The sequence below is a fragment of the Heliangelus exortis genome, chromosome 1 (genome assembly GCF_036169615.1).
Source record: "Heliangelus exortis chromosome 1, bHelExo1.hap1, whole genome shotgun sequence".
In the NCBI taxonomy this organism is placed as follows: Eukaryota; Metazoa; Chordata; class Aves; order Apodiformes; family Trochilidae; genus Heliangelus; species Heliangelus exortis.
The window spans coordinates 150,033,737-150,049,120 of NC_092422.1; the positions used below are offsets into that span (position 1 = coordinate 150,033,737).

Genomic DNA, 15,384 nt, shown 5'->3' on the forward strand with positions numbered 1-15,384 from the left:
TCTAACAAAAGTCATACTGTACTGGTCTTTTTTGGGGAATGTTTTTTGAAGTTTTCCACTGACTGGAGGCTTTTGAAGGGAAGAAAAGAAAAGAACCATCTTCTGTCTTCAATTAACTTTGTTAATGATTAACAGAGCAGTGCAGTATGTGTGGTGCATTTTAATTAAATCAGAGGAGACATGATTTGGACAAGATTTTAGTTTCACTTTGAACGTTATTAAATAAACTGACACTGTTTGCACTCCAAAAGTTCCTGGGAGCATCCGGTTAGTCAGTAATCCCTGTGCAGCTAGTGAAATAAAGCCTCTTCCAAAACACCTAAGGGCCATTACCAGATGTTAAAAATCAGCAGTCAAGTCAGACGGGGGTATAACTGATCATCAACCTGCACCAGGCAGTGTCCTGGTCTGAGGCTCCAATTTCATATCTTAAAGCTAAGTTCAGGGATAAGAAGGGCCCAAACCAAATATTTCTAGTGGAGGTTTGCATTTTGAATACCTCTGAGCTATTCAAGTGGCATAAGCTGCTGAACAGTCACTGCCTTTGGTAGAATTCAGATGACTTCTGTGAGCTGAGTTTATTGGGTTGTTTGTGAAGCTGAGATCCTGACCAGGGCTTGGATGTTTTTCACCAGAAAAATTCAGAGTAGCATAAGATAGGAGCTTTTGGTACAGGAACATCTCCATAAATTGTCCCAGCAGGAAATGCTCTTCTCTTTCCAGAGCTCTGTGTGTGTGTGTGTGCCAGTGTGGACATTTATATCAACTCTTTCAGCAGAGAAGGAGCAAACCTGAAGCCTGGACTCAGACCATGGCTTCAGACTGAAGTGAGACACTGGATGCTCTTACTGGTGTATGGTGGCACAGAAGGGTGATTGGATCCCGCACTTCACACTCCATGACTTTACTGTTGTTTACCAGGGTGTCTGTTAGGTAGCTATAGCTTAGGCTTCCACCCATGCAGACTCAGCAATAAATCAAGGCATAACCTTTTGTGGCTAGAGATGCATCTGTCCTCTATGCTTACATAACACCCACCATACTGTGGCTGTTTCTGACTTCTTTGGCTAATTTTGAAGTGAATAGTAATATCTGGAGCATGCCTGTAAGTTTATGAAAAATAAAAGTAATAATTTTATATAAAGCCTGTTGTTGGTAAATTAACTACTGCCAGAAACAGCTGTGGTGGAGAGAACTTGTAGCTACGTTATTGGCATCTTACTCAACTTTCTGTTTTGTGGACTCCAGAGGTGTTATCTTACATGGCTGTAAGCAGGGGTCCTAAAGTCCAATCACAGCTTTCTGGGCTTTGAGTGCTATCCTTACTGCTACAGCTGAAATTTGTCAATAGCAGTTATTGCTCCAGGCAAGCTACAGTTCAGGTATAAATGAGACAGCAAATTTCAAAATTTACCAGCCAAAATAATAGATGGGGTTTTATTGCTGTGAGAATTGGCATGTGTTCCTCAAAAAGCATATAAAATGGGTATGGAAGGGAATGGGGAAGTGGTGGCTCTTCCCTCTGCTGCTCCTGGCAGCTGGAGAGAAATGGGATCCTGCTCAGCACAGGAGGGTACCTGACCCCAGTCTGTCCCTCACTCATGACAGTGCCAGGGTATATGGAGGGGAGGTAAAGACAGTCCTCATGAATGCTTCCCTCTTATGGATTCCTCCATTTCAGTTGTTCAGTGACCACGAGGTAGCTATATCCTGGCTGTTATATGGAAACTATTGTTTGGATCTTGGTGCTTGTTTGAAAGCAGTGAAAACATGAGATAAAGCAAAAGCTGTGTTTTGGTGGAAGCAGTCTGTCACACACGTGAAATATTATGTTTCTGTATTTCTGGATTGTGCATTGCCCCATAACTGGTAGAGAATGCAAATATGTTTTTCTAATCAAGTTTCAACTCACAGTGGAAGTTCTCCTTGAAATATCATTTTAGCACTTGTCTTGGCATTTGTTTTGTTTACTGCCTCAGCCATACATCTAGCCAGTGACTTCTCCCTGTGCTAAGCAGCATTATAGTAATACCTCAGTGAGAGAACTGTGAGACAAAATTCAATTCTCTTCCCTGCAGAAGAGAAAAATCCTGCCTGTGCTGTCCAAGGCCAGCAAAGCAGGCATCAGATAGTGTTGGTGCTGCATCCATCGGTTCTATATGAGTCTTCCATACCTGGATGTATATTATTGCAAGTGTATACAATTTCAGGCTTCAGGCTTTTGTGTGTTGATGTACAGGGTTGTATTCCCAATCCTGCAGAACTTGTTTATGCAAATAGTTCAATCATCTGATAAGGCATTAGCTACATGATAACGTGTCCAGGTTAACATGCAAACACCTTTTGCATGTGCCTCCATGATTTGCACATACCCATGTCCAAACCCAAAACTACATATTCCAGTTTGATTATGTATTTTAATATATACATATATCCACCAACATGGCTAGGAAAGAATGTTAAAATTTGTGGCACTGCTGCTGTTTACAGGCATCCAGGTAGATATAACTATAGGTTGTAGTTAGAAAATAAGGAGAATAGATGTCAGAGCCCTTCTGAACCCTTTGAGTGCAGAAAACTTTCCACTGGGAAACAGCAGAATCTCCACTACCTGAAATATTTAGTACCAGACTGGAGAAAATAAATACATACTGAGAGACAGTTCAGACTTATTTGTTGATGAAATACATAGCTTTGTTTTTATGAGCCCTCCAGAGATTTACTCCAAGGCCTTACGTATGGATTGCCAGACTTTACCTACTGCACATGATTTAATACACCAAATGTTATTCATCTGTGAAATTAAGTTCCTGCTCACATGCCAGTGTCCTAAAGTGAAATCTCAGAGGAGGGAGAATGCAGATCCTTTTTGCCCTGTGAGTTGCATACACAGAGTTCCCTGCAGTGAACTGTATTGGGGCATTTCAGAACAGACCTTAAAAAACCCAACAGTTTGCCTACTCCGTGAGAACATGAAAGAGACTGTGGCATCTTTCATTTTCCCAGGGAGGGAACAGTTAAAAATATTCTTCAAATAAAGAGCAGATGTTAATGTCATTAGAATGGATTTTCATAAACAGAGTTCTGTTTCCCTTGCAAAATGCCAGTAGCTTTGCAAAGTTCTCTACAAGTCTGCCTGCGAATTTCACACTAGTGGCACAGAGGAGAGGCAGTGCAGGGTGAGCTATTTACTGTCTCTTTACTGAATCATACATTTCTGGAAGTTATTTGCCTGCCCATTCCCAAACTGCCTCATTTTGGAAGAGGACTAAACAAAGAACCAGAGAAACATGAAGGCACTTGACTAACAGGGCAAAAACAGTGAGCAGCACAACAAATCTGATGTTGGCAAACAGGTACAGAAAGGAACAGGCATGGTCTGGATGGTGTATGTGCCTCTGTCAGGTTCTTAAATTCACTACAATCTCATAAGAAAAAGTATTCACAGTCTATTGTGATCAGCTTACTGAAAAGTCTTCCTCGCGTGCAGGAATGGTTAAAGAAAAAATAACAAACAAAATATTAAGTGGCTCTCTGGATGACCCCTGGACATTCCTGTTGTTAGTATGAGTAGACGCCGAAAACTCCCAGTAATAATTTCCTTTTGGAAAGATCTCATGTCTCCTTTCTCCTTCTCATTTTTCTCCTTTTAATGTTGAGAAGCTAGGAAAGGCCATGTAGTTTCTTTAATTATTGTAGTAGATGAGCCTACACTGTTGTAGAGCCATTTGACTTAGATTCACTGGAGTGAATGGCACTTCTCAAGTTCCCTTGTTTAGTTAGCGTTTGTTTACTTGTTTTTTTCTCTTTCTAGTGTCTTTCTTAGGGATCTTGTCTTCCTTGAGCCAAGTAATGATCTGTGAATCATCAGAACAGACAAGGAAAGCAGGTTGAGGCATGCACCTCCCGCCCCCATAATTTTTCATCCTTTAGATGTCCACGTGAGTTTTTGAAACTATTTAGAGGGTGGTGATTTGCCTCTTGCTGCTCCATATGCAAGATCCTCACCTTAGGGCCACAGTGTACTGAGAGTACCCCTCTCAGTTAAGCTAGTGGAGAAAGTAAACAAAAAAACTTCTGGTTTCAAAGTAATAAAGGGATTATTACTTGCAAAGATCTATAACTGACTCAGATCCTCCTCCCACTTCTTTCTAAATGGGTTGTAAAATGGAAAAATCTTGGCTGTGTCAGCCTCTTTCAGGGAAACCCAGTCTACATTGCTGTAAACTTAAGGAGTTGCTGGGTCTGCACCCAGCTGAATGTGAATGCTTGGCATTGCACACATTGGCCTTGGCAGAGCCCTTCTTTGTGCTACCAGCTGAATCACAAAAATATCCCTGTAGCTCTTGTTAGAACAGTGATTTTCCTCAGATGAATGGGTGTTCTGACCAAAATGAAGGGCACAGCTCTTAGGACAGCTAAAGCTGAAGCCTTCCAGGCACTCACAATTGCAACAATATGGGGCTCATATGGGTTATACCAGGTCCATTTGGCAGTACCTTCATGGTCTGTATACAGGATGAACATGCATGTGTCCCTGATTGCACCTTTGATACTGCAGCTTTGCAAGTGAGGCAAATCGTGATTGTAGCAATTTCAGGATGGAAAAAAAAATAAGAGCAACACTAGTGCTGTCTAATTAAAATTTAAAGTGTGGGACACCATCCTTTAGAATATTTGAAGCAGCTGTTGACAAGGATACCTCTCACAGATTAATGCTAAGGACAGTTGGGCAGAGACTGAGACTGGAAGTGGGATTTACCTTATTTATGTTCAGTTCTTCATTTGCAGGCAAAGATGGAACAGGAGTTGAGCACAGACTCGTGTGGCCAACATTGTTTATTGCTCAATCAGTAGGCAAATGGCATCTATTCTCAGTAGTACTGAGACTAGAGGCACGGGCAAGAAGATGCAATTTCATGTTAGAAGACCTTCTCTAAATAAAAATATAGATCATGTGAATCGGTGTATTTCATATAGAGTGAAGATTTCTTCCAGACTTTTATAATTCAAAACATTATTTGGAAAAGCAAGGAAAAAGGAATTGGGATTCTTTTGACTGTCCTAGTCTAAGGGGGACATTTTAAAATGGTTCTAGAGTCTGCTACAAGTGGAAGAGGCTTCTTCTGTTTTTACTGACCAAAAAAAAAACCAAAACCCAAAACAAACTAAAAACATGTCAGAGTCAGAATCTGTATGACAGAAGGGAAAGAATTTTGAGAAATCTAATCTATTATCTGAAGGAGTAGAATTTAATGTTTTAATGGATAGTCAATTTAATTTAATTTTTATGATATATGGAAACAGATATGTTTTTTTGAATCTGGGGTGGGTTTAAAAGGGTGTAGGACTCATTCCTGTGCTCCTGTGACACAATAGTAAGTTACAAACCCATATTAGAAACCTGTACAGTGTCCTGGGAACCCAGTTTATAGGTTCACAATCATCAATTCTTACATCTGGCATCTGATTAAAAATATATATTTTGACAAAACAGTGATACAACCTCTGTTTAACTAATGCTTTTCCAGAGGGAAAAATTCTGCTCCTGAAATACCTTAGAAGCAGAAATTCCCTTTCCAGGAAGAGTAAATATTACTCCCTTCTCACCAGCACTTTTTAAGACTCTGTGGATTTGTAGATTTGTACTGCCTTATATTCCCTTTCCCCTAAGGTGATAGTAAAAGAAATAGAGATGGCCTGCACGCTGCATGCTCATCTCTCTGCAATGACATAAATGGAATCCATGGTTTTTTTCCCTTTGCAGTCATCACTATTGTCTTTTCCTTGCTCCAGACCAGAATTCCAGTATGTTTTACATGTACTTTAGAACAAGGACTGGATCTGTAGAAGGTGTAAGTGAAGAAATAGCCACTTCTTGGGGTATTTCAGGGCTGGTTTTAAGCATGCAAAATCCCCTGAGCTTCTGAATGCTTGCACAGGAATCATTCACTTATCTATAAAGCAGAGAACTGTTATCTTTCAAAAAAAATCTCCTTGAAATTGCAGAGGGAGCTCTGCGGAGGCAAAAACCTCAACTATTGAATATAAGATCTGAGCAGAGCACAAAGCAGTATCATTGCCCCAAGAAAAGTGCAGCAGTTGGGTTTTAGCAAGCTCTGAGAAAAATAAATTGCCGAGGTTGATGCAACGTTGAACATGCAACATCCTCCATGGCTTGGTGCAGAGAGGATGATGACAGCACTCACTCCAAGGTAAGAGTGCCACCTACTGAACCTACACACTCCTTCCCACAGGACAGCAAGATAGCAGCCGGGTTTTCCCTTCTGAGTACTAATCCCCCCACACCCAGCCTTGTAATTCATGAGGTTTAACAAGATCAGAGCCTGGGGTGGAATGGCTGCAGGACTGCACAGTAAGCTGTTTCAGTTTACTCACATATGCAGTCTTACAAATGTATGGGAGAAAAGCATGTGGAATCATGGTAACCCTCCATTCAAATCTCCTTTGTTTGCATTTCTGTTTCCTGCCTCATTCAGTGGATTAGATGGAAGAACATTGAGGATAGTCTATCAGGCTGGATTTAGCTCCAGCCCTATTTTAAATCCCTTTGCTAAACACAAGCAAAATGGTCTTACCTTGTCTGCAGTTGAGCTTGCTGCTACTTCTTACCTTCCCTGTTTTGTTCCTGTTTGGCAATCACCCTCTAATCTTTTGAGCTACCTGATCTATCTTGACCATTTACAAGTTACACTGGGTGCAAGTGCCTGCAAAATGTGTAGGCAATGATTTACTATTGAAACGGAGGACTGTTTCCTAGACCATTGTTTTATGTTTGGGTCCTGTCCTCTCATTATCTCTGGGAAGGCTGGAATGTGACTTTCCTACAAGAAAATACTTGTGAAGGCACCTCCGTGCAGTGCTCAGGCTGCTCAGTGCTCAGAGAAGCTTGCTAAACAGAAGCTGCTCTTGTGAAAACTGAATGGGAAGCAAGCATTTGTTGGTCAAGTTAAACAGCTGAGAAATCTGCAAGAATTTCTGGAACTGGGGGCCCAGACATAGCAAAGAGGATCTATTAGAGAGAATACAGTAACAAAAATAATAATCATATGATCACAGACCAGAGGGGGGCGAAGGGAGGGGAGGAGGTTACAAGATAGATAATGAGCCTGACAATAGGCAAATAGAGTGTGTCATTACGGGAGCTACAGGACCGACCAAATGGTTAACCTGTGAGGTGGAAAGAGCATCCAATGAGCCTCTCATGCCTGGAAGGATAATGGCATTTTTATTATCTTGTTCCACGCCTTGATCATCTGTCCATTTGCTCCCTGGAGCTGGCAGCAGTTTGCACTGATTCATACGCTGCAGACATGATCAGCAGATCATACGGCAGGCAGAACTTGTCAAGCCTTTCCAAGTGAGTTGCTGATTTATTATGGTATCTGTATGGATTTAGCTTTTTGCCTTTTTTTTCTGTTGTGTGGGAAGTGCTAGGTGGTGCCGATGGAAAAGGGGAACAGAATGGTGTAACATGTTGGGAAGCTGGGTTAAACTGGGGAATGAGCATGGGATTCAGGCTGGGTTCTTTTGCTCATCTTTTTGCTGTATTGTGCTCTGTTGTCTGAAGAAAAACTCTTTGCATTTATGCATTTCTCTTACCTAAATGGCAGAATTTAAATTGCTTTGTTCAGTTGAAGAAGAATATGTTGGAAGGACCGGTTGCTAACTGGAGTTTTGCTGATGGGAAGTTTTCAGAAATTTCATAGTGTGAAAGCTTTCGCATAACACAGATGGCTTAATTCACTGAGTAAAGTTCTCATGGCACATTCACCCCTAAATGTGGGAGGGAAACGAGAAGAAATCAATAAGCCTGTGTAATATCACCAAAGAAATTATTTGCTTTATTTGAGTCCTGTTTTGTTGTTGTGTTTGTCTGCTTTATGTGTTGAGGGGTGGGAAACAGGACACTATTATGTTTCTGAAATACTGTGATTCATATCAGGCTTTGTTTAAAATTTGGGAGAGGTTTTGAGAAGCCACAGGGATTTCTGGGTGCCTGTTATTGGAGTTTCTATCATGAAGTCTTATGCTCTTGGAGGGAGAGGGAGCTCAGGGATTTCTGAAACTCAACACCTCCAAGAAGTCCCTTAGAGGAATCTGAAATCCTTCACTATGATTTCAGAAATTGGGCAAGAATTAATAATTAAACTATGAGCATGTTGAATGGGTTTGTTTTGTCTTGGTCCCTGAGAGCCACAAGCCACGGCAGTGAGCCCTCCCATGCTGCTGTCTGAGAATGGGAGCAGCCATGGTGGAGATCCCAATTTCCCTGCAACTAGTGTGAGAGGAAAGGGAGAACTGGGTGAGATTTGGGCACTTTAGTGCTGATATAACCTGTGGAAACCTTAACCCTTGATATGAGCTGGTCTTGAGCATGCTGGCCCAGGCTGAACCTTACGAGTTGACCTTTAGACCCTTTCACTGGTCTTCATCGAGGCTGGTTTTGCTAGATATCTGGATCTGCCTATTTTGCTTAAAAATTAGAAAGCATTGGGTATCCTTACTGAGAGCCATTCTCCTTCCCTCCTTTTTTGGGAGAGGGAACTGACTTTATGCTGGGTGTATCTCCAAAGTGTTGGGTGAGTGCTGGGAGGAAAATGCCCTCTGAATGGGAGAATGCTTGGGTATGCTGTAGCACCCACAATTATGTTACTGGAAGTGAGTTTGCTGAAGTCAGTGAAATTATATCTGAGTGTAAACAATTCCATTTCTTTCTCTTGAAGCGTGATTCGCTACTGTACTGGTTTCCTGTATCTTGGGAGTTTTTGTATCCTGTAGCAGCTTCTAAATAAGAGCTGACACACCTTGGATAACCGGACATGGGTTTTCTTCCGTCAAGACTCACAGTAAAATATTTGAGGAAGAAAAGCAATGCTCTCTTTAGTGAAGACTCTTAAAAGAAATAAAGTGTGTGGACAAAAATTTGGAAACTAATTTATTCCCTTTTAACAAACAGCTCTGTGACCTCAGGCCAAAAGTGGGGAAGGCACCTTTAGCATTGCCCACAAAGATTTCTTCAAAGCATTGCTCAGTGAAGTACATGATGAAATACCACCCTTCCCAGGCTGAGGCATAACATAATCATTCCAAGTACTCATGTCTTCTCAGGAGATTGCAATGGAAAAGAGAAGGAGTATTAAAATCCTTATAAGTTAACTCTCTGGAGATTTTCCAGGGAAAATCTCTGCACTGAACTGTTTTGAATGAAGTACAATGTGATTTTTAACTCCTTGCAAATGTCCTCTAGTGGCTCCTTTATATGATCATTTTAGCTTCAATATTTAAAGATATCCTCTATACTCTCAGTGTAATTGCAGTATTTGTAGAAAATTTTGTAATTGCTAAATAGCTGAATATAATCCTGTTAGCATTTGATACACTAGAAATTAAAAGCAGAAGCTCTCGTCGTAGCCAAGAAATCATTCTGGTTGGCCTGAAAATATAAAGACTTCTTAGTAAATGTATAGGGATTGAATTGGCTCACTTTGCTGCATATTAAAATAAGTGTTTACTGTGCAAGTTTCTAAGGAAAGCAGAATTGTTTGTTGCCAACAGGTAGAATATTTTCTTTCAGCAAATTGTAGCTTTTGTTTGAACTTCACAGATAGTTCATGGACAGTTTGGTTGTTGGAAGCTCACATTTTCAGAGCATTTTCTGGTTGGTTCTTCATATTGTAGGTTATCTCTTCTGTTCCTTGGCTGGGTGTTCAAGGCAGATAATGAGCCAACTTTGTACAGAGAACAGAAGGGTGTAAGAGAAGCCTTTTCCACAGACAGCAGCAGCATTGGTGGCACTATGTTACCTGGTTAATTCTGCTCCAAAAATCAATGCTGTTCATTTTCAGTAAGAACCATCTCTTCCCTTCCTTCTGATATCTCTTGGCCATGATTTTGATTCCTGTTCTCCAGTGGGCAATGGCCTGAATCTTTAATTTGTGAAAGCCTTTCTACTTTACTGTGGTAAAATAACATGGACCTAATGTAACCAAAAAAATGTAGTGAGTCTGTCTCCGTTTTGGAAGCTAAGAATGCCAGTCAGCCTCTGAACGTGACTCTTGCCATCCAGTGGATGAGAGTACCATGGGCCAAGAAATAAGCAGTTTTCTCACAATGTGCTGTCTATTTCTGAGCTACCCTGTTTATATCCTAGTTGCCCTTCAGTGTCTGATGCCTGGGAATGAAATTCAAAACACTTGGGATGGTAGGTGAGTGCTTTTGATGCAAATATATTTGTCTGTGGATGCACGCACATGTTTATGCTAAACACTGGTAAAAATCAGTGTATACAGAGTGTTCTTGGTGTATTAATTGTTGTCATCTGAATTAAAAGCATGCGCTTTTGTGTATGTTTTACACATCAACAAGGACAGTAGCTTTTGAAAACTGAATGTCCAGTTCAATATTTTGTAGCTGGGTTTAGGAATTTTTCTTAGTCGGTCAGAAGAAATTTTCTGGAAGAGCTGAAGCATTTTTGAGTGAAATTATTCTTAGTGGAAAAAATATTAAGGTAGAGAAAGGACAGGTCTGTAAGGGAAAATCTCTGACATGTCACAGCCTTCTTGGCTCAGTGAAAGATGTTTTCCTTTTTCTAGCACAGGCAAGGCACTGGGTGTTTGGAGCACAAAGCTGAATTAATTTGTGGGGAGTTTTGGGCATCTACCTGAGTATGAAATCATGTAATTCTGTAAGATTGAAATTTCTAAGATTTTTTTCAGAGAACAAGTGACTCTAGGGAATTTAATGAAAACCCTGAGCTGAATTCTTCACCCCGTCCAAGCCTTGATTCAAGCCAGGGCAGTGACTCAGCCTGGTACTACTCTCTGGGAATCCAAATGCCTGAAATGAACTGTGAGAATTGTTTCTGATGAATTAGCAATACGAAGAAAAAATGGGAGAGTTCTGGGCAGAGCAGAACTGGATTGGAGTTTGACAAACATAACTTTGTCTAAATGAAAACAAAAGGAAACACTTTTTAGTATTAAAATGTTTTTTTTTTACGCTTTCTAAATAAGAAATTACTGGGCTCCAATATTTTTTTAGAAATAAAAAATTCATCTCTTTTTTGAATCTTTTGATTCAAGTTGACCTACACTCAAAAGGAAAAAAAAGTAGTATTTGTGTGCTTGTTTCAGGCTGAATTAAAATAAAACTGGCCTGGACATTTTCCATATCACTTCACTCTGACAAGAGTTTTTTCTTCTGCTTCAGCAAAATTAGAAAATTCATTGTTAGTGCAGATTTTAAATCCAGATAGCTTCTCCACAGCCACACTGTTGGCATAGGTGTTCAAACAGTGTAGGATAGGGGTGGCAGAACTTCAGCCTTCTTCATACTCCCACTTTTCCCTTTCCTGCCAAACCTGCAGTCCCAGACCTCCCCATCCACCCTGTTCACAATTCAGAGTAAAACAAGAAGGTTCAGAAAAAGCAGGGAAATTCTCTGGTGATTATTTTAGTCCCTCTGTGCTATTCTGTTCATATATATGCACAGGCATGCATATATATCCATATATATCCATATATATGCACATATATATGCATATATAGCCATAGAATGCAGGTGCAGTAAACTAGACAGTCCAAACCTCTAAGTTTAAAAATCCAAGCAAAACACTTCAATCATTGAAATAATTGAAACATGGAGACCTAACTGACTTTTTAACTTTTCACTCCTTCTACATTTTATTTTATTAAAGAAAACATTTAAAAAACCTTTCTTTGCACTACTTTCATGTACTGACACTTGATTTATGTTTTGAGCTGTGTAAGCACTTAAGTGTAGTAAAAAAAAAAAAAGACTCCTTGACTTCAGTAAGGCTGCTTACATATGTAAGTAGCTGAAGGGCCAAGTTTATAATTATATATCTCTGTAATGTTAGCCTTCCTACATTTATCCATTCTAAATTTAATTCTCCATTTCATAAAATCTATGATCAAATTTTGGAGCCCAAACTAAGCTGATGTCGTCCCTTTTAATTTAGGACTCAGCCCTTTTATTCTCCTCCTGTGTGTTATTTTTATTAGTCGTTTTCTTTTTGTGCTGATGTGCAGCACATATTGTTAAAGCCACTCACTGAAGCCAGAATTTTACAGCATGGAGACTGTCCTAATAAGGGAAAAAAAACCTTGTCCTTTATTGGTGAGGTAAGAGAAATCAGGCAGCGGATAATTTTTTTGCTGATCGAGAAGGATAAGGTGCGGTTTGGCAGGTATCACATTGGTTTGGCATTTGCTGACATGGTTCCTCTTTTCTGCAGTTCAAATCCTTTGCAGAGTAGACAGTCAGGGAGGGCTTCCCCTGCATCCCTCCCTTTCTTTTTCCTTCCCCTCTTTCTTCCCTTTTTCACAAGTGTTCGTAGTCGTGCTATGAAATCTCACACTGACACACAAACTGGATGTGGTAACGAGAAGTTTTTGCAAGTCTAACAGTGTCATACTGGAAACAGCAGGCATGTTGGAACACAGTTTTCCATTTATGTTTTTCTGCACCTAGAGCATTTAAACAGTTGGTGAAGTTGTCAGAAAAATCACACTTTAGTCTACGGTGTTAAAATCCGATTTCTCTCGTCTCAAACATCTACCACTGAAGTACTATCAGCTTTAGTTGATGCTTCAAATTACTTGGTTGTTTGTCTTTCAGATAGCTCTGAAGGCTCATATTGAATTCCAGAAGTGAGTAACACATCCCAGGCTTATATACAGGCTTCACATCTGAAGTTAATAAAGTTGCTCAGGTTTTAAAGTGAGTTAAGGTGAGCAATGTTTCAAAGGAGGCCAGAAGTTGGTATTTAAATTATTTTCTTTGTCAGTATCTGTCTCCTGGTAACTGAAATATCAACCCAAGTATTGGCTCTGCTTAAATTCACTCTGTTGTACACGAGCAGACCAAAAGTGTTGTGAAGTGGCTTCCCCCTTCCCAGCTCCTTTGAATAATGCTTTACCTAGATTTCTCTGTCACTCACTTGGGTTTTTTTCTTCTGAGCATTGTTTGATTGTAAAGAAATTTTTTCCTCTTTTTTTCCCCCTTCATCATAGTAATTCTAGAGTACATATCCTGTTATTGTTGAGGTTAGCTTACTGTAGGCACAGGATGTGAAAGATAAACTGGGATGATAATAAAGCAGAAAAGAAAAAATAAACAGCATTAGTAATAGGGATTGGATATACCAGTTCACATTAAACAAAACATACAGATGCACCATTAGGAATAAGTTACTTCCAAAAGCTTGCTGCATGACTTCTTTTGGTAGGTTGTTTTTTTTTTTATTATTTTAATGCCTATTTGTATTCAGACTCATCTTACTCAAAGTCAGGATCTCTCTTGAAGGTCAGGGACTTGGCTAATTTCATTGTCATGTTGTCATCTTTTTTTTTTTTTTAATTTCCATCAACCACTTTTTCATATACCTTGACTGCACAATAGTGAGAAATATTCAGATTCTCATGAGCAAAAGACTTGAGCAGTACCTGGCATTCCAGACAGGGAGAATTAACTCTGTGCAAGAGGTTTTGGTTCTGAACTCAGTCTGCTTTACACTTCTGCTTAGAAGGATGTGGGCCTCCTGTGGGTCCTCCAGGTAAAGGCTGATCTATTACAGAAAAAAAAAAAAAAAAAAAGAAAGAAAGAAAGAAAGAAAATTCTTGTTCCAGAGAGCTTCAAATCTTATTTAAATGTATCTCCAAACTTACATGCTGTGCGTTTCAAAAATTTGAGAAAGCAGCCCCTGCAGAAAAAGTTCAAGTGCACTTTTTTTCCTACCCCTAATACTGTAAGAAATGTGGATGTCTGTCCTAGAGGTGTGTCCTTAAGACCAATTCACTTGTTGCTACAGGACAGGATGTGAGATTTTGGCTTCTGTTCAGTTTGTCTTAGCCAAATTGCCTGCAGATTTTTTATCCATAAGAATATATTACATGTTTCTGAACAGATTTTTGGCTTGCCAAATTCCATCTGCAATATGTTCAGTGCTGGAGTTGCTTCAGTGTAATTACAAAAGTACCTTCTAGCATCACAAGAATTGCTATCCTGGTATGATCCTTACTAGAGGTTTTTGTTTCTTCTTTTTTTTTTTTTTTTTTTTTTTTTTTTTTTTTTTTTTTTTTAATGGAGTTGGTAACTCCAGCAGTAGTAGGATCATGAGATGGGTTAGCCTCACAAGGCTCAATAAACTTTCAATAGGTTTCAGCATCCACAAATGCTGTGGACCATCATCACATACTGACATGGCTGTGGTGGAACCCTAACAGTCCTCTCTTCATTTTCAGGTTGTTCCTTGCTTTCCAGCTTCCATGAGCTACAGTGATGTTTCCTTTCCCTCTTTCTTTTATTCTTCCCTTTCAGCTGTCTCTTGCTACCGAGTTACATGATATTTTGCAAAGCCTGAATGAAATATGTTCCAACCATACCATATTCTCTTGCATACTAATTTTTCAAAATTCACCCCCCATTTTTTAACTGGTGTTGAATAATAGCCCCATGTATTTTGTATAACATCCTCTGTGGAGCAGGAGATTTTGAGGATTGCATTTCTTCTGCAGGAGGGAAATCACTGGCATGGATTCTGGGTGTGTACAATGGTGTTGTGCATTTTGGCTTTAGTCATCTGCCTCCTCCTGGAACACGAATGGTCAGGCACACTGGACACATTGTGTCAGCAGTTTCCTTTCCCAGGATTTGAGAAAGCCCCAAAGCCTCAATAGCAGAGGTCACATCTGCTTCCAAAGCTACCTAAACTTTTACTTTAGTTAGAGTAAGACCCAGGACTAACTTTCCTCTGGCTCCTCTGTTCTATCTACAATCAAGGCCTTAGCAAAGCAGTTTTGAAGTTCTTTGCAAATGCAGCTTTTCTTCAAGAGTTACCAAATGCTAAAAGTCTCTTAACACTTACAGCAAGGCTATCTTGGAATTCCCACCAGTCCTTATCTATACAACTGTGAAAGCCTCCCACTCTCAGCATGTGCATTAGTGATAGTTTGCAGCCCATCCAGTTGGTGACAAATATTCCTGTCTTGTGCATATCTCAGAGCTGCCTTTGGTCCCTTGTCTCATTGGGATAGCCATGGGGTTAATTCCTTACTTCATTTCCTGGATTCTTCTCTCTCTTTCAAACTCACTTAAAACCCTGTGGAGTGATCAGGTAGGTGGTGAAGACTGGTTAGGTACCTCTCATCCAGTCCTATGCCTATAGCCCCTGAATTTAGACAGATGAATGCTCAGAACCTGGAAGACAGTTACTTGTTGCTGTTACATTCTGTGTGCTAGTTGTTTCTTGTGCAGTTCTGCCCTGGCAGTCATGCCCACTGTGTTTTCTTTCCCCAGAAAGGATATAATTACAGTTTTCACAAGATTATAGCAAGCAGA

General features: G+C 40.0%; 2 protein-coding genes across 9 annotated transcripts in view; one reads left to right on the forward strand and one right to left on the reverse strand.

The window, feature by feature from the left end:
* The window catches only part of LOC139791136 (aldo-keto reductase family 1 member B1-like), a 369,405-nt gene that overhangs the window by 296,293 nt on the left and 57,728 nt on the right, over window positions 1-15,384 (reverse strand). The window lies entirely within an intron of this gene.
* Window positions 1-15,384, forward strand: part of CALD1 (caldesmon 1) — a 192,413-nt gene that overhangs the window by 129,806 nt on the left and 47,223 nt on the right. The window contains exon 1 of one of the 7 annotated variants that reach the window (XM_071732968.1): window positions 7,141-7,381. The exons of the other annotated variants lie outside the window; for them this stretch is intronic. Coding sequence (XP_071589069.1) covers window positions 7,335-7,381 — 47 coding nt within the window. The 5' untranslated portion in view covers window positions 7,141-7,334. Of the gene's footprint in view, window positions 1-7,140; window positions 7,382-15,384 lie in introns of those variants that run through there. 7 annotated transcript variants of the gene reach the window in all.